Here is a 20,166-nt window from a genome sequence, read left to right on the forward strand (position 1 = left end):
AAGGGGAGTACAGGGATTGGGGCGCGTGGCTTTGCCAGCCGTGGTTTGGGTTTAAGAATGCCATAGCTAGCGGCGCGCTTTAGTACATACGCTGGTAAAGCTGGACCCAGGTTGTCTGTGGGTCTAAGTTGTATCAGGTCCTGGGAAGAATATGTGTATATTTGGCCAGGGGTACCGGCCCCTAGCCCCGGCCGGTCGCGGACGGGCGCAGACGGGCTTGACTTATGGGCGACTTCGGCGCGCATTCGTCGCGCCCGCTGCGCTGCTGTATACACATTTAGTTTTATAGCCTGCCTCCCGGGAGAACTAGACCGCTAGATCCGGTCCAGCCCCACCCAAGATGGTGGCTCGCCTCGCCCTCCACACAAACGGCACCGGCCGCGGTGGAACAGGGCGGGATACAGAAGAATAAACAACACAGTGGGTAGGTTAGTAGGCCTACTCCAACCTCCTGAGCCGGGGTCTCCCCTGGTCGAGTGGCCCAGCAGGAAGTGCAGGCGGACCTGGGGATCTGGACCGGAAGTGCCCGCAGACCGCGAAGGACGGCAAGACGAGTAACTCCTGGACAGCCAGACGTGGCGAAACACGCGGGCCAAAGGAGTGTGACGGACAATAGCATTATCGCCGATGCCCCGGCCCTCCCTGATATTGAATAGGCGGCTGTAAGCGTGAAGGATCCTGCGACGGCGAAGGGTAGCCGCCATTTTCTGGACAGAGGAAGTCACTGCGCACTTGGTGAATACCAGCACTCTTCGCCCTACGGAACACCCCACCGAGGCTTGAGCACAATACATCTGGTTTTGGAAGTGCGACCACGTCACTCCAGACACCCTGGAGCGGAGAGGCACGAGAAGCACGAAACTCAACGGCATGGCGGGGAAAGGTCCCAAGGGCGGTGCCACACAGACCCGCATTGAAAGGTACACCTCCGACAAGCCAACTACCTCCCCGATAACGGGGAAAGATCCGGGAAGCAAAACTGCTGATACCCCGGGAGGTAAGAAGGCGACGCTGGACGATGTGATGCATGCTCTGGCTCAACTTCAGACGACAGTGGGTACGATTTCCACGGATGTCACCTTGCTCAGAGCCGACCTCCACAAAATGTCGGAGAAGGTTAAGGACATGGAGGTGGTTACGAAATCCCTAGTGGAGGACGTCTCCGAACTTCAACAGGCAATGGGGAGGATGGGGCAAGACAATAAAATGCTTCGTGAGAAACTTGATGAACAGGAAGGGCGTTCTAGGCGGAACAACATCCGTATTATTGGGGTACCGGAGTCGGAGGGACTTAAAGCCATGGACCTATTTGTGGAGAGCTTGATCACGGACGAACTTAAACCGAAAGGCTTGTCAACCTTTTTCTCCATTGAAAGGGCCCACCGCGTACCGGGAGGCCAACCGAAGCCAGGGGCAACTCCGCGGCCCATAGTAGCCCGTTTATTTAATTTCTGCGACCGGGACGCCATCCTGCAGGCGGCCAGGACTTCTCCTCCTATTAAAATACAGAACGCTACTATCGCCATCTTCCCTGACTACACGGCGGAGGTAGCACGTAGGCGACGAACCTTCTTCGATGTTAAAAAGGAACTGAGGTCACGAGAACTACCGTACTCCATGCTCTTTCCAGCAAGACTTAGAGTGGTAGCTGAAAACAAAACGTGGTTTTTCGACAACCCGGAGACAGTCCAGGAATGGCTGGAGGGATGGAGGCCGGGCCAACATCCGCGACGGACAAATCGACCCAAGAAGAACCGAAATGCAGGTCAACGCCCGGGCTCCCAGGCTTCGGGAGGAGGACCAGAGAGTAGCGAATCCTTGGGGGCAGACGGCGGCCAAGAAGAGAATGAGGAACAGTGATCTTCGGACTTTAATACTTCAATAGACATTTAATGCTGTACATGCACTTCCCGCCATTGGACACTGGGTGATGGACCTCCGAGGGTGTGAATGAGAGGCTGCCGGCAGCGGAGAGTCCCTCACCCCAACGCGCAAGTACACTGTTCTGGGGATGGGATATGCACTCTGCTCAGTTGGGGGGGGCGGCAGTTTTGAGTCCGTGCAGCAGGGGGGCAGGGAGGGGGGTGGATAGGGGTTCGGGAATGTTTGCAATACAGGGCCCTTTGGTTCTGCGAGTTTTTGTTTTATGCACACACATGCTCATTGGTATGTTTCACTATTCTGGTAGCATCTTGTCTATTGGGGACAGCGAGGAACTGGAATGTTGGAAGGAGTCACATCTACCCTACACTTGTCTCCGTACGCCACCTCGCTCACGGCAGGAGGGCCTCATGGCTGTTCACCACTTTTCTCATGGCCGGGATAGATAACCATACTACACCGGCCCCATTGCACGTCATGTCGTGGAACGTTAGGGGCCTAGGGGACAAGATCAAGAGGGATCTGGTGTTACAGGGTATTAAGAGACAGGGACCTGCCCTAGTTCTATTGCAGGAGACACACCTGACGGGGGCGGCCACAAGGGCTCTAGATAGGCGAGGTTATCATATGATAGTACACGCGGAATTTACTTCAGGGTCCCGTGGCACAGGTATTTTGCAGAAGAAATCCTCCCAATTCATAGTGAAGTCAACGGCAGTCGATGATCGAGGCCGCTTCGCGGCAGTACATGGCCAGTGGGAGGGGAAATTGTTAAATGTGGTCTCCGTATATGTACCGCCGGCACTGCACTCGGTAGCCCTGCCGGACCTCGGCAGATTCCTGCTAGATCTCCCTGACGGGGACTTGCTTGTAGGTGGGGACTTCAATATGACACTCACAGATACCCTCGACCGATTCCCCGCCAGAACGCACACAGATGGCCCCAGCAGGTTACAGACTTTTTTGGATGCACAGGGTTTGGTGGACGTATGGCGTACACTGCACCCAGGTCAGCAACAATATTCCTATTACTCTGCCACCCACAATAGTCTTTCAAGGATCGACTACTTTTTCACACTGGGCAACGGTCTTCTTACCGTGGCCGATACAAGCATACAGCCGAGAGGAATCTCGGACCACTCACCGATCACTCTGACAGTAACCAGCACAGGCACTAAACGAAAACGGATATATCCGATTTTCCCGGGGTATCTTAAAGTCCCACAGATAAGCAAGGACCTGAAGAAAGCTACCCAGCTTTACTTTGAGGAGAATCGGTCCTCAGTAGACTCCCCCTCCACATTGTGGGAAGCCTACAAGACTGTGTTCAGGGGCCAAGCCATCGCCATCGCCATCATTACGAACCATAAGAAAACACATAGGAAGGAAGCATTAGTTTTGGAGTTGGGCCTCGAAAGGGCCAACACTGCCCATATGGCAGGCCCATCGGAAGACACACTTCACGAATTACAGGTACACCAGCGTCGCCTCACCGACCACTTGAGGCGGGTAACGTTGGCGGACATTGCCGCGACTCAACACAGGGTTTACGATATTGGGGACAAAGCTAGCAAACTCCTGGCGTGGCTGGATAAGAAGCAAGGGGGAGGGAGGAACATACTACAGCTCACCTGGTTGGGTATGGCGTCGTCCATACCCAACCAGGTGATATAGTGGAAGTCCTGGCTGATCATTTTAGTGATGTGTACACTCCTGCGATAGTGGTAACAGAGGATGAAGCCCGAAATGACCTCGAATGTGTGCCTCTGCTGAAACTGACAGACGAGGCATCGAAGGACATCGACGCCCCCTTGACTGTCGACGAAATCCAATTGGCCATTGGATCCCTTCATTCGGGTAAGGCTCTGGGCCCCAACGGGGTGCCCATCGAGTGGTTTAAAACTATGTCAGAATCCCTGAGTACGCCCCTGCTTCAGATGTACGAAGAGAGTAGGTTGAAGGGAACACACAATTCCGGACCAGCGGATGGCGACTATTGTAGCCATCCCGAAACCGGGTAAACCCCCCAGCAACTGCACATCGTATAGGCCCATCTCCCTCCTGAACCCGGAGGCCAAAATAATAGCTAAAGTACTGGCGAACAGACTCCTACCGTGCTTAACTCAATTGATTCACCCGGATCAATCCGGCTTCATGCCGCATCGAAGCACGGCCCTAAACCTTCGCAGGGTACATGGGGTTGTGGCGAGGCTCTCGATGCTGCGGGAGCCGGCCGCGATCCTATCATTAGACGCCAAGATGGCGTTCGACATGGTGGAGTGGAATTACCTCTTCGCAGTGCTCGCACGTATGGGCTTTGGTCCAGTGTTTATCTCATGGATACGTATGCTTTATAAAGATCCCATGGCCAGAGTGGTAGCAAATGGCCACATCTCTCAAACCATACATTTAGGGCGTGTCACACGGCAGGGATGTCCACTTTCACCCCTCCTTTTTGCTCTGGTTCTGGAACCGCTGGCGGTTACTATTCGTACCACGCAGCTCCTGAGGGGGATCCAATGGGATCCACATTGGGAAGATAGTGTCCCTCTACGCGGACGACATGTTGATATACCTGACCTGGAGGACAGCCTTCTCAACCTCCTAGCTCAATGTAATTCACATGGGCGAGTATCAGGGTACACCATCAATTGGGCAAAGTCGACAATCTTTGAGCTCAAAGGGCCACTTCCGCCACTCCCAGACTCCTGTCCACTGGAGATAGCACCCTCTTCCTTTAAATATCTGGGAATCCATATTACCCGCGACGAGGCAGAGTTTGCACGGCTTAATTTGCACCTCCCTTGCTCCGACTCCGTAACGATGTGCAGCACTGGAAAGAACTCCCACTGACATTGCTGGGCAGGGCGGCGTTATTTAAAATGATGGCCCTGCCGCGCTTTTTGTATATTCTTGAGAATGCCCCACGCTTGATACCGGACAGCTTCCTCCAAAAAATAACGGCACAGATCACGGGCCTGCTCTGGGGGAACCGACCAGCCCGGATTTCACACACAAAGCTGAATAGGAGTTGGTACGATGGGGGCATTGCACTGCCCAATATAAGACTGTACTATTGGGCGCCCCAACTTAAGATCCTTAATCAGTGGGTACACGCCCCGCAAGATGATCCAGCGTTCAAGGCAGACAGGGCACAACTGGGCACGAACAGTTTGCTGGCTCCACTATATCACCGAGGCATTGCGGCAAAACTCATGGGACCCACGAAACACACTGTTCGCCTGTGGTACAAGGCGCAAGCGAAGCTAAAATGGGATGGGACCATCACAAAACTTACACCTTTATGGGACACTAAGGCACTGGGACATCTGCGACGCACTAAGGGCTTTACCCAATGAGATAACATCGGGATTTCAACTGTGGGAGACATGTGGACTAGAGAGGGGGTGGTTTCCTTTGCAACCCTTCAGGAACAGTATGAGTTGGGGGATAACGAACTATACAGATATATACAGATCAGACACGCCCTACAGGCAGCAATCCCACCAGACACATCCCCACCGGAATCCTCTCCGCTAGAAGACCGTCTGCTCACGGACTTCTTACAGGAGGGTGCAACCTCGCTGACATACCGCAAATTGATCAACAACCTACCTGACCCACTGGAGAAGCTAAAAGACAAATGGATGACTGATGTCGGAGATCTAGACGAGTCCGACTGGAACGCAGCCATGGCGTCTCCACGTGAGGCAGGTATATCCTCCAAATTCCGTCTAGTGCAGTTAAAAATTCTACATAGGATTTATTACACCCGAACGACACTACATAAACTGCAAAGGGCGGATCATCCCTATTGTCTTAGAGGCTGCGGGGCAGAGGGCACGTTTATACACACGCTGTGTAGTTATTGGCAGCGGGTTCTACGTACCATTGCACAGACACTTCACACCTCACTCACACTGGACCCGCGGATGTGTCTACTAAATGTGTGGGGGCCTACTGATCTTACCTTCTACGCAAGGGTATGGACCACGATAGGACTGGTCACAGCCAAACGAGACATCGCACAGAAATGGGGGTCGGCAGACCTCCCCACACTGGCACAGTGGACCAGGAACATGGACATGCTCATGTTGACAGAAAGAGCAGTTTACAAACTACGGGATAACCCTCGTAAGTGGAACGGGGTCTGGCAACCGTGGCATTCCTACAGGGGGGATATATGTGAGCCGCTGGAGGAGGAGGATCTTGAGGGTTCTGATGATGAAGAAGAACACTGAATGGGGACCGGGGCAGGAGCATGGGCCACACACATGGAGGAACTGGGGATGGTTATGTAGCAGGGGTTTATGACGGTGGGGGTAGGGAAGGGCTCAGGGTACGGAGAATGTACGAGTGGTCCCTCACATGACAACTATGATGCTAGATGCTATACCGAGTCTAACTTAATGACATGCTGATTCATGTGTGCAATTTCTTTTAGTTTCCGTTCAAGGTTACAACAAAAAAACATAAAAAGCAAATTGTAATTTTTACTGTACATTTATACGCTCCGTTCATCTGACCATTTTGATAAATGATGCTGCTCTACAATCAGATGAGGTCCGGAAACATACGCATTGTTTATATTTATTTTGTACCGCGAGCCGGCCTCAGGGATGTAGGCGTTTATGTGATTGATGATAATACTATTTGATTTTTGCAACAAAAAATTTTTTTTTTTAAAACATTTGTATTTGTGTTGGTTTTGAAAACAGATAAATAAATGGCATTGTCATTTACATTGCCAATAGCGCTAACTTTTCCAAAGGCGAAACCGTTGCATTGTAAATGCTTGTTATTACTATACAAACACATTTCATATAAAATCTGACAAAAAAATTGTAGGCCTGAAGCACAAGTGTGAAGGTGGTAAGAGAATTACATACATAGCGCATAGCAGTTTGAAGCACTCCATAACACTAAAACCTGAAGCACTGTATGAGTACATGCATATTTACTAAATTATCACAATACTATAAGGAAAGACACTGAGAATTCATAATTGGTTCACTTTTAATTTAGTAAATAGATTACTATATGGTACATAAACAGTCACTATGGTTTTGCAACGGTACAAATTTAGAGTAGTGCAGTGTTGTTTGTCTAGTGTAGGGGGTCGTGCTGGGGTAGTGTTCTAGGGTAGTGCAGTGGTTTTTGGGTAGTGTAGGAGGTCGTGCTGGGGTAAATTGAAAGTTTAGGGTAGTGTAATGATGTTTGAGTAGTGTATGGGGTCGTGCTGGGGTAGTGTTTTAGAGTTTAGGGTACTGCACTGGTGAATGGGTAGTGTAGGTGGTCGTATTGGGGTAGATTTAGGGTTTAGGGTAGTGCAGTGGTCTTTGTGTAGTGTTAGGGGTCCTGCTGGGGTAGTGTTCTAGGATAGTGCAGTGGTGTTTGGGTAGTGTAGGAGGTCGTGCTGAAGTAGATTTAAGGTTTAGGGTAGTGCAATGGTGTTTGGGTCGTGTAGGGGGTCGTGCTGGGTAGTGGTTTAGGGTAGTACATTGGTGTTTATATAGTGTAGGAGGTCGTACTAGGGGTAGATTTAGAGTTTAGGGTAGTGTAGTGTAGTGGTGTTTGTGTAGTGTAGGAGGTCGTGCTAGAGTAGATTTATGGTTTAGAGTACTGCAATGGCGGTTGGGTAGTGTAGGGCGTTGTGTTAGAGTAGTGTTTTAGGGTTTAGGGTTGCGCAGTGGTGTTTGGGTAGTATAGGAGGTCGTGCTGAGGGTAGTGATTTAGGGTTTAGGGTAGGGCAGTGGTGTTTGGGTAGTGTAGGGGGTCCTGCTGGGGGTAGTGATTAGGGTTTAGGGTAGTGCAGTGGTGAATGGGTAGTGTAGGTGGTCGTGCTGGAGGTAGATTAAGGGTTTAGGGTAGTGCAGTGGTGTTTGTGTAGTGTAGGGGATCGTGCTGAATTACTCTTTTAGGGTAGTAAAGTACTGTTTAGGTAGTGTAAGGGGTCGTTCTGGGGTAAGTTTAAGGTTTAGGGTAGTGCAATGGTATTTGGGTAGTGTAGGGGGGTTGTGCTGTGGGTAGTGTTTTAGGGTTTAGAGTAGTGCAGTGGTATTTGGGTAGTGTAGGGGGTTGTGCTGGGATAGTGTTTAGGGTTTGGTGTAGTGTAGTAGTATTTGGGTAGTGTAAAGGGTCATGCTGAAGGTAGTCTCACTGAAAAAGTACATGTACTTACATGTCTGCAAATACATCAACCAACCAAATTATTCTCTCTCAATTTTCCCAAATAGACACTGACTCTCAGTATAATTCTAGACAAATAACAGTATTTCTTATAAATGGAGTATATAGATACTGATTGGGGAAATGTAGGCCTGAAACACAAGCGTGAAGGTGATCACACTACTACTTGCATAGTGCATAGGAGTTTCAAGCACTGCATGCCCTAAAGCCTGGCTCACTACAAGAGTACATGTACTTGTATGTCTGTCTGCAAACACATCAACCAACCTAACCATTCTCTTTCAGTTTTTCCAAATGGACACTGACTCGCAGTGTGATTTTAGACAAATAACAGAATTTCTTATCAATGGAGTGTATAGATACTGACTGGGGAAATGTAGGCCTTAAACACAACTGTGATGGTGATTACACTACTACTTGCATAGTGCATAACAGTTTTAAGAACTGCCTACCCTAAAGCCTAGCTCACTGCAACAGTAGATGTACTTATATGTCTGCCAACACATCAAACAACCAAATCATTCTCTCTCGATTTTCCCAAATGGACACTTACTCACAGTGTGATTCTAGACAAATAACAATATTTCTTATAAATGGAGTAGTAGGGTAGTACAGTGGTGTTTGGGTAGTTTAAGGGGTCGTGCTGGGGTAGGTTTAAGGTTTAGGGTAGTGAAATGGTGTTTGGGTAGTGTAGGAGGTTGTGCTGGGATAGTGTTCTAAGGTAGTACAGTGGTGTTTGGGTAGTGTAAGAGGTTGTGTTGTGGTAGATTTAAGGTTTAGGTAGTGCAATGGTGTTTGGGTAGTGTAGGGGATCGTGCTGGGGTAGTGTTCTAGGGTAGTGCAGTGGTGTTTATGTAGTGTACGGGGTCATGCTAGGGATAGTGTTTTAGGGTTTAAGGTAGTGCAGTGGTGTTTGTGTAGTGTAGGGGGGCGTGTTGGGGTAGTTTTCTAGGAAAGTACAGTGGTGTTTGGGTAGTGTAGGAGGTCGTGCTGGGGTAGATGTAAGGCTTAGAGTAGTTCAATGGTGTTTGAGTAGTGTAGGTGGTCATGCTGGGGTAGTGTTTTAGGGTTTAGGGTAGTGCAGTGGTGAATAGGTAGTGTAGGTGGTGGTGCTGGAGGTAGATTAAGGGTTTAGGGTAGTGCAGTGGTGTTTGTGTAGTGTAGGGAATTGTGCTGGGAGTAGTGTCACTGCAAGAGTGCATGTACTTATATGTGTGCAAACACATCAACCTACCAAATTATTCTCTCTCTCTCAATTTTCCCAAATGGACACTGACTCACAGTGTGATTCTAGACAAATAACAATATTTCTTATAAATGGAGTAATAGGGTAGTACATTGGTGTTTGGGTAGTGTAGAGGGTCGTGCTGGGGTAGTGTTCTAGGGTAGTGCAGTGGTGTATATGTAGTGTACGGGGTCATGCTAGGGATAGTGTTTTAGGGTAGTGTAGGGAATAATGCTGGGGGTAGTGTCACTGCAACAGTACATGTACTTATTTGTCTGCAAACACATCAAGCATCCATTCCATATATTCCATAACTGCATTTTACTATTAAAGCTAAACTCATTTTGGAAACAGATAACCTATGACTAGTTTCTAATTCTACGAAAACGTGAGAACACAATAGGTTTTTAATCAATTACATGTCCGGAAACACATGAAGTACCAACATGCTTCTCTTAGAGTGATTCCTAAATGCACACATACCCACTATGTGATTCTACACAAGCAACTCTATCCCTTGCATTTTACCAAAACACATTTACTAGTCTACAAGACTTTAGGTGACTCTACACATTGCACACAATTTTCTACTACACATTAGTATAGAGTGCCTCTATCAGAATGATTCCTAAATGCACACAAGACTCACGGTGTGATTCTAGACAAACAACACTAGCCCTTGCATTTACCAAAACACACACCAGAGTTTCTTATACAGAATCTCTGTTTTGTACACCTCTCACCAGAACCAAAGAATGGCACAGTTTCCCTCTCATTCTGAACACATATACACCTAAACATCAAATCACATTACTTTCCACATTAATTCAAAAGCAAACACACATTTCTATTGGTTACACATTTCAACCCTTTCCAGATGACTTACATTTCAACTCTACCCCCAATCTGTCTTCTCCCTGTTACCATAGAAACAGTTCATGGAACACTTAACTGAGCACACAGGTCAAAAGTTCCTCACACAATGTTGCTAATCAAAACGGCAAGTGTGCTTGACTTTTCAACATATCAGCTTATCTTATGTAACGTTCCTTTCAATCAGTTTTTGTTAACCAATAAGAATCCTGCTTTTAAAAAACAGAAACATGCACCCTAGTTTCCAGTGTAGAATGTTGCCTAACAACCAATCATTTATTTTCTTTTTTCAAAACTGCATCTTATCCACCATTTTAGAAAAGTCTTAGTTTTCAAACTGCCATTTCATTTACAGAGACCATCTGAGTGCATCCAGACCTCCCTTCAAGATGCTTAAAGTGTGGATTGTGGGACACAGCTATATTTTCTGGAGCCAAAGGTATTCAGAAAACAAAGGAATTCACAAAGACCTAGGTTTACCAAATGTAGACATTAAATGGATTGGACAGAGAGGGTTAAAGTGGCACCAATTAATGCCATTGGTTAAATCCTTTTTGGATCTCCAACACCCTGACCTCATTATTGTGCACTGTGGTGGCAATGACCTAGGCACTTTGACTGGGGTAGGTCTGCAAATGCTTATGAAGGACACCTTAGGAGAACTGATGTCACTTTTCCCCCAAACTGCCTTGAAATGGAACTGGTCAATTTTGTCCACAGATTGAGAAAGCTAGGAAACATGTGACTAAATCTGTTTGTGCTTTTTTCCGAGACTATAGAATGGGGCCCATTTACCACAACAATCTGCGTTTCAATATGCATGGCATCTATAGGAGAGATGGGGTACATTTTACAGATGAGGGGTACAGTCTTCCTCTTGAACTTTATACGCTGCATCAGTACTTACTTGTAGGTACTAAAATCTCTCAATAAACACAAGGGCTCGTTTTAGAGCCACCTAAGAACTAAACACATAAGCTTGATGTATATCTGAAAAATATTATTTGTTTTTTGGCTTGGAGTCGCGCACCCATCGCGCCAAAGTCATGCAGCCAACGCGTACTAGTCGAGCACCACACGCGCTGGATTCGCGCACCCCACCGGTTAGAAGCCATGCATCCAGTGCGTGCACACCAGGGGCCGCACTGAGCTCTGCGTTGAGTGCGCGACTCCAAATTTTACCGTTAAAAAAAAAAACACCAGGCCCTATCACTATTTGTATTATCCCCGGGGATCCCATCCCCTGGGGCTTATATACAATGTTGAGGACCGTGGGGGGGAGCCCCAATGCCCCCACGGTCCCAGCCGGCTCCCCGCAGCCTCGGGAGCCGACATTGCTGTTCCACATAGAGAGCTGCTAACATGCAGCTCCCCATGTTGTAAAGCAATATGGTTTGCATTTTGAAAGAGAGAGCAGGTTTTCATGCTCTCTCTTTCAAAAATCCAAACCACGTTTGCTATGGGAGGGCGGAACCCGCGAGACTCCCGCCCTCTCATAGCAAACAGCAGTGTCCCAGGGGTGGGCACCCCGAGACACTGCAGGAGCCGGCCCTGGAGGGTGGCTTTCCCCAGGGCCCTCGAGAGCTCCAGGAGGGGGTCCACACAGCCCTCCTCCCACAATTCATAAAGCCCTGGGGGTGGTGGTCCCCAGGGCATGGGAGGGCGATTGAGCCCCCGCCGCAAATTATACTGGGAGGGGCTTTTCAGCCCCTCCCAACAATTTATTTTGTAGCCCCGGGGGTGGCGGTCCCCGGGGCTGGGGGGCTCCTCTGGGGCCTCTTTAAATTTATTAATTTTGCCCCCGGGATTTGCACCCTGGGGGCTAATTATAAAAGAAGGTCCTTTCTATTTTTTTTTTTTTTACTGCAGTGTATTTAGCGATTTGAAAAAAATTGGGGGGGGGGGGCTGTTCTGGGACCCCCTAAGCAGGTCTAGAGGGTCAGGGTATTTCTACCCTGCCCCCTTTATACATTTTTCACACATTTCACAGACTTCTTCAGCCTCGCCTCTACCGAGGCATAAAATGGCTGCCAACAGTTCCTAGTTTCGAATATTTTCAACCACTTGACAGCCAATTAGCATTCAGCGCGTGATTGGGAGGGTGCGCTCAGGCTGCGCTCACGGTGCTATGATCCGCCGCGCCTATATATATATAATATATATATATATATATATATTCACTGAAAAAACCATAGGTTATAGACCATATATAGTTAGGAATTCGCATTTACAAAACCTTATTTTACTCACACAAAACCATTGAAATTCCATATATAGTTAGTTGCACTAACTATATATCGCGCACCCGCAATCCACTGCTGATGATGTCACATATTACATCATTCATGACATGGTCAGTGACATCACTGATGACATCACTGATGACATCTCAAATGACATCACTGATGACATCTCAAATGACATCACTGATGACATCACTGATGACATCTCATTTGACATTACTGATCACATCACTGATGATATCATTCATGTGATAATACGATGAACCTCTTCAGACTCTAATGTAACCTTAGATACACTCAGTGTAAACAGACACTCACAGACTGTCACTCATCCATGGAGTTACTCACACACCTAGTCAGTCATGCAAAGAATCAATCACACCTCCATTTCCTCAACTATACAGTTATACAAACTTTACTTATTCAAACATATACTAACACATTTACTCTCTTATACAATCCCTGATACAAGTTCACAATGATCCATACAGCCACTCACACATTCACTGGCTCTTATGCACAGTTATTTATATATGTCAACTCTCACATGTACTGTGTTTTACATATGTACTTACTTTGACATGTAGCACTGAGATATCCATTCACTCACCAATACACTCATGCACACAGTCAACCGCCCATACAGCTGTTTCCACATGCACTTTTGAAACCATACATCTAGTGAATCAACTGCTCACACATCTATGCACAGTCATACACCTCCCAGCCACCCACACACACACTCAGTCTCCCATACAAATACTTGGGCAACCAATCAATAACCCATATAGTTACTCATATAGCTACTGATCAACACATGCAGCAGTTTACAGAACAACAGACATTATGATGCACAAATTAAGACAGTTTAGTCACTAACCCATGCACTCAGTGAGACACATTTAATCACTCACTCATACAGTCAGTCATGCACCTACTAAATCCTTCATCCAGACACTTATACATCCACTCATTCTTCAATATGTAAGACATATTTTAACTTTACAGAAACATACAGTCACTGGATGTTGTCATCAGTGATGTCATTTGAGATGTCATCATGTCATCAGTGATGTCACTGACCATGTCATGAATGATGTAATATGTGACATCATCAGCAGTGGATTGCGGGTGCGCGATATATAGTTAGTGCAACTAACTATATATGGAATTTCAATGGTTTTGTGTGAGTAAAATAAGGTTTTGTAAATGCGAATTCCTAACTATATATGGTCTATAACATATGGTTTTTTCAGTGAATTTTCAAAGTTTTGTAAATGCTAATTCCTAACTATATATGGTCTATAGCCTATGGTTTTTTCAGTGAATATATATATATACATACATATATAAACATATATCATCTGTATATCTATATAAATACAAACATAAATGCATGCATACATATACTTATATGCATACAGATGCATGTTATTTACATGAAAGTTGAAAAAACACTAATAAAAGCAAAGCTAAAAAGCCACCTCATTACAAACAGAATGGCTTTAACTTAAACGAGGGCGAGATCTATTGCATTTTCAATGCTTGTTTACTTTGGTTCCATCAAGAAGGCATTCAGATGTGTCACACATTTGCCATAAATTCTGAATGTTAGCACTCTAGTTGCACATTAGATCACTGTAGTAAAGCTACTTCATTCCAATCAAGATGGCTTCTGGTGTGCCATACTTTTGTCATAGGTAAGACTGTTAGCTGTTCTTTAGAACACTCTGGGACATTCTGTCATTGGGCTATACTTGGGGTACATCTGGGTGATATTTGGGCTACATTTAGGCTCTTTTGTCTCTGGTGGCCATTTTGGGAGACTGCATGTCAGAATTTTTTAATGAAATAGAAGAGGATTTGAAAAGTCACTCAAAATGTGCCCTAATTTTTCTTTCTGCAGCACTAATAATACCTTCTATTGCATAATATACCCCCTCATTTTGTTCCTTTTTAAATTAAATGTTTTAAGAGTTACCACTTTATTCCCATCACGATGGCTCCAGGTGTGCTAGACCTTTGTAATAAGTAGGACTGTTAGCGCTCTAGTTGTTCTTTAGAACACTCTAGGAGGCTGCAGTAGAACACAAAGGAATCAACTGACAGTCTCTGTCCTTGTTGGATGTACATGTTTTACTGAGAATGTCAGACCTCATTTTCACATGACTGAGAAAGATAATGTGAATTTACAGAAAATATGCTTTCAGTTTAGCTTATAGATCCCCTTCCAAACCACTGTGGGAAAATCATGAGATATTAGTTTTCTTTCAAACAATATTCATGATATCACAGCAGAAGGTTTTTTCACATGGTAAAATCACCTTAGAACCCACCACAATTCCTAAAACGAGTATGGTACCATCAACAAATGATTTATAATGTAACTAAAGTCCTAAAACCCTCTATTAACTACAATGCTTTTTAATGAGGTGCTATCATGTATATTGGTCCCAAGATGGCTGCCAATACTTCTTGGATGAAGTGCTGACAGCCAATCAGATCAGATGTGTGGTTAGGCTCCGCTCAGATATATATCTTTTTTTGAACCTAAATTACTCAAAATCCACTGGAGCACATATATTGAGACCTAGCAAAGGCACATCGGGCTAACAGTCTCTACAATTTTGCCAAGTTTCGTGCAAATCCATTCAGCCGTTCGAGCTAAAAGTGAGGCCAACCACCCTATGGAAATTAACATGGGAAAAACGCGTTTTGGGACCCCCCTTTTTTCTCGGCCCCCCGTTGATGAAACCTTCCCAAATTGTCAGGGGCTGCTCAGAAACAATGTTCCATTTTCCTGAAAATTTCAGCCAATTCCGTCCACAAACGCCAAAGTTATTAGACATAGAATTTTCAAAAATCCCATAGAGAAAAAATCCTAACTATATATACCTACTGGCGACCGCCAGTAGGTAATATATATATATATATATATGTATATGTGTGTATATATATATATATATGTATATGTATATGTAGCAATCCCCGCTACCTCTCGCCCGGAGCCCTGTTCTGGATACCGCAGCGCAGGAAGGGGAGAGGAGACCTCAGGTGCAGGTGAGCAGTGTATTTTTATTTTCTCAATGCAGTCCATATCACGAAGGGCGTACTTGTCAGTGCAAGGCTGGACTCTCCTTGAAGATAAATTTCTCACCAAATTCAAATATAACGCAGCACTCTCCAGGCGTGACTAAGACCTGTGTGGCTGAAACTCGTAGATGGAGTAAGATGGCTTGACCAATAAACAAGTAAAGAAAACCCCAAGGAGAGTGCTGCGTTATATTTTAATTTGGTGAGAAATATATATATTTCTCACCAAATTAAAATATAACGCAGCACTCTCCTTGGGGTTTTCTTTACTTGTTTATTGGTCAAGCCATCTTACTCCATCTACGAGTTTCAGCCACACAGGTCTTAGTCAGGAGAGTGCTGCGTTATATTTTAATTTGGTGAGAAATATATATATTTCTCACCAAATTAAAATATAACGCAGCACTCTCCTTGGGGTTTTCTTTACTTGTTTATTGGTCAAGCCATCTTACTCCATCTACGAGTTTCAGCCACACAGGTCTTAGTCACGCCTGGAGAGTGCTGCGTTATATTTTAATTTGGTGAGAAATATAAATATAAATATATATATATATATATATATATATATAATCTACTGGCGGTTGCCAGTAGATAGTTATAGTTAGAACCTAGTTTCCATAGGAAAAACGTTTTTTGTTTTCCTAATAACTTTGGCGCCTGATGACAAATCTTCGTGTAATTTTCAAAACTCGTGGGGTGCTCGGGCCAGCTCCTAGCCTGAAAGTTGCGGGTGATTCGGCAAGCAGGGGCCGAGAAAAACGGGGGGGGGGGTCCCAAAACGTGTTTTTTCCATGTTAATTTCCATAGGAAACTTTAGACACGGCTACAGCCCGAACTGCTGAATGGAATTACACCAAATTTGGTAAAAAGGTAGTGCTTGCTTCAGAAAGCGCACTTTTTTAGGTCTAGCCTATGCAGCTCTCCTTAGGAAAGAGACCTCTTTCGATTGATTTAGCTTACCAGGCAAAAACGTGCACACTTTGCATTGCTTTCCATGCAACGCGTGCACGTTTGGCTATTCCCTTGCGGGAGCCAGTGGCGTCATATGTTGGCTATTATTGCGCTCGCTCCCGCAGGGGAAACTCTGCCTGCTCTCGGCCGCATTTGCCCCCACCGCCCACACTTGCACGAGACGCGCTTGCGCGCTTTTTTATTTCTGCCTTGCAGCATAAATGCTGCGCATGGGGCTCCTCTGCCCCGGGGCGGCCGACCCTGCACGGGTTTAGGACTTGATGCTGTAGATGGGTTTGGGCCCGTTCCTTTTCTGTCCAGCGTCGGCACCCATCGTCCTCTCCTTCCACATGGGCAGCACCACTGGAAGTGTGTAGCGGGCGAGAAGCAAATGATGTGGCAAGAAAAAACGATTATGCTGGGATATGTGGCACATTTGTTTATTTTTATATTTATAAAACCTTTGTAAAGCGCGAAACGAAGGCCCGTGGGCATCTCGGCGCTAAGTAACTGCAATGTTTAACCAACAAGGGGACTAGGAGTTCATTGATTAAAAAGCCAGGTTTTCAGGTTTTTGCGGAAAGACCAAAGGGACGTGCTGGTCTTGATCGAATGAGGCAATGTGTTCCATAGTTTTGGAGCGGCCACAAGGAATCTTCTGTCACCCCAGTTGACAGATTTAGTTCGGGGGATCACCAGTTCCAAGGAACTGGAGGAGCGCAGTGTTCTAGACGGGCAGTAGGGGGTTAGGTTCTGAGTGAAGAACACTGGTCCGGCATTGTGTAAAGCCTTGTATACCAAGCACAGGGATTTGAACTTGATCCTCTTCTTTACCGGGAGCCAATGAAGCTGTCTTATGGTGGGTGAAACCGGTTGGTATTTGGGAATTCGCCCTAGGAGCCTGGCGGCCGCATTCTGTATAGACTGCATTTTCGTTAACACTCTCTCCTGGGCACCTAGAAACAGAGCGTTACAATAGTCTAGGGTGGAGAGCACCAGGGAGCTTACCAACGTTTTCGCGGTGTTTTCAGGTAGAAAGGGCAGAATTTTTTTGATGAGCCTTAGTTTATGAAAGGCTGAGGAGGATATCTGGTTGGCATGTGGTAGGAAGTTCAGACGATTGTCGAACATGACTCCCAGGTTCCTCACCTTGTCAACCGGGTCTGGGGGCTGGCCCATGGGTGACGGCCACCAAAGGGGGGACCACTCCGGGGAGAGATTGCCAAAAATAACAACCTCCGATTTGTCGGAGTTTAGCTTCAGACAATTGTGTGACATCCAGTTCCCGATTGCCGACATGCCCTGGTTGAACAAGTTGGCTTTCTGAAGCCCGTCATTTTTGACGGCAAGGACCAGTTGAGTGTCATCAGCGTATGAAGTCAGGCTCATCCCGTGTGCCCTGATGACATTGGCAAGGTCCGACACATAAATGTTAAATAGTGTCGGACTATGGGATGAGCCTTGGGGGACTCCACATGGTAGTGACAGGGGGGAGGATTCAAAAGGTCCTACAGTGACGACCTGGGTCCTATTAGCCAGGAAGGAGGCAAGAAGATTTTTAGCATTTGGTGATAGTATTTATCTTTGTTATACTTGTACCGCATTAGTACCGGTTTAACAACCAAGCATAGCAAAAAGCAACTGAAAGGTGAACAGTTCACTTTTGGGATGGGTGTTTCTTCCACTCCTTATTTTTATTTTTATTTTTTAAATAAGCTTTGAACCACTTGAGCCAGACACAATATTTTTTGTGTGCTGAAATCTGCAGATTATGTGGCACAATCACAAACTCTTCATTATGTGGAAAATACCACAGCTGCAAATTGAATAATTCCAGTGGCCCGAGTGTAGGAGAGTCCTGTGAGGCAGCCACATGGACGTCATCACAGTGCTTTGCAGCCTGTTGATAAGGAGCGCTAAAGCACTACTTTCAGTGTGGTGTGGCGCTCGTGTTTTTTAATGTTATTTCTATCTAAGCTCGTGTGCGCCTCTTGATCTGTGCCACATTGATTGACCAGACGATTTTCAGTCTATAAGTAAAAGGCGTGGGCTTTAGGCCTCATTCCAGCAGTGCAGAGTGCGTCGTGGCAGCTCCAGCCTGAGACGGTGCGACCTTCACCTGGTCCCATGCCCATGGGGTACTCTTGAAGGGCCTGCAGTGTCCTGTGCTTCCTTCTTCCGAGCCCGACATGTATTTGGGCACAAAACCTGCAGTGTCTCCTCCTTGCCCTCATGGCATGCTCCAGGCCCGAGGTTTGCCACCCTCTTGTGTGCCCCTGGACACATCTGAGCCAGATCCAAGGTGGTGGTCGCGAGGTGACCCCCTCTCGCACATCCGAGTTCAAGGATGGTCTCCGAGGCAGTGACCTGGGGAAGATCCCCGGGGTGGCCGTCGTCTCCTGCGTAATTAAGAAGGTCCGACTGCCTCTTGTTGGTGAGACGAACGGTCCATCTGGTGCTTCAGTGGCGGGCGTGTGCACCTGTCCCGGATGTACTGCCAACCCCTGGCTGGGATAAAACTGGAAGGGAGGACAGGCCTAGAAGCAAGAAATGCAAACACAACAGTTGATGCACAGAATGCAGAACAATGTCATACATTCACCCCAGTACAGAGATCTGGGCCTAAATCCATCGTTTTTTTGCACTCCACCCCACCCCAGTTCAGACATGGCCATATGCAAATCAGCTTTGACCCTGTGCCTCATGGGAACAGTCCAGCCCGAACTGCAAAGCCATGTCTTTCCTGGACCGGCATCAAGCATCCTCGGACCGGTTTCTGGCTATCAGCCGTCATCAGCCAGGATAGCTTGACTCCAGTGGTGTGGAGAGCACAGGACTCACGTCTGAGCATACCCGTCCCACTCGGGGTGACAAATGCAAAAACAACAGTTGATGGACCGAATGCAGAACAATGTCATATATTCACCCCAGTACAGAGATCTGGGCCTAAATCCATCCTCCTGTGCGGCATGCACCAGCGCCCCCTCGGGGTCTTCCTTCCGCTCCAAAGTCCCCAGCTTGTTTCACCCTTCCATGAATGCACACATGCTTCGTTCATGCATTCCTGCCATGGCTCCACGTCCGGGGAGAGCAGCAGGCGGCTGACGGCCCTTCAGAGGAGCAAAACAAGGCCTGCCACTGAGTCCCCGGGGGCCCTCGCAGGAGGCTACCAATCAGGATGCACACAGCAGCCTCCCCAGGGACCGGGAAACAAACCAGCCCCCTCCCCAGGGGAGTGAGTGCAGAGGAGGGCAGAGCCAGCGGACATGAAGCATGCCCGGCCGCAGGTGGATTGCAGCCTGGCTCCCACTGCCACCCGGACGCCACCGGAAAGGAAGAGCCATCCGCCTTGCACCCTTCTTCGAGTCTTGGAGAAGAGCTTCTCCCACTGGCTCATTCGATGGAGTGAGGGTTTTTGTTTTGTTTTTATTCTTCGCTGGCTGCCTAGGCTCTCCCAACACTCCTTTGCTCTTTGTGAAGCCTCCTGTCCTCAAGCAGGCCGTCACTGAAAGAATCCTCTCCCATGCCCAAAGACCCCTCGATTCTAGACACTAGACCACGCCTCCCATGGACAATGGGGTCTTGGTCACCGGAATACTCTCCAGCTCAGTCTGCGGTGGTTCTTTTCCTTCACAGAGAAAAGCCATGCTTCAAGACAAAGTCCCCGTAACTTTTACACAGGCAACGGATGCTGATACCTTTGTGATGATT

At 47.0% G+C, this 20,166-nt stretch overlaps 1 protein-coding gene across 1 annotated transcript in view; it reads left to right on the forward strand.

Annotated features, from left to right (window-relative positions):
* The first annotated feature begins 1,188 nt into the window (after positions 1–1,188).
* SLC41A2 (solute carrier family 41 member 2) overlaps positions 1,189–20,166 on the forward strand; it is a 416,626-nt gene continuing 397,648 nt past the window's right edge. Inside the window, exons 1-2 of the mRNA XM_086948344.1 lie at positions 1,189–1,555; positions 3,604–3,831. Coding sequence (XP_086804470.1) covers positions 1,189–1,555; positions 3,604–3,831 — 595 coding nt within the window. The remainder of the gene's footprint in view (positions 1,556–3,603; positions 3,832–20,166) is intronic.

The sequence above is a fragment of the Lissotriton vulgaris genome, unplaced genomic scaffold, assembly GCF_964263255.1.
Source record: "Lissotriton vulgaris unplaced genomic scaffold, aLisVul1.2 SCAFFOLD_929, whole genome shotgun sequence".
Taxonomy (NCBI): domain Eukaryota; kingdom Metazoa; phylum Chordata; class Amphibia; order Caudata; family Salamandridae; genus Lissotriton; species Lissotriton vulgaris.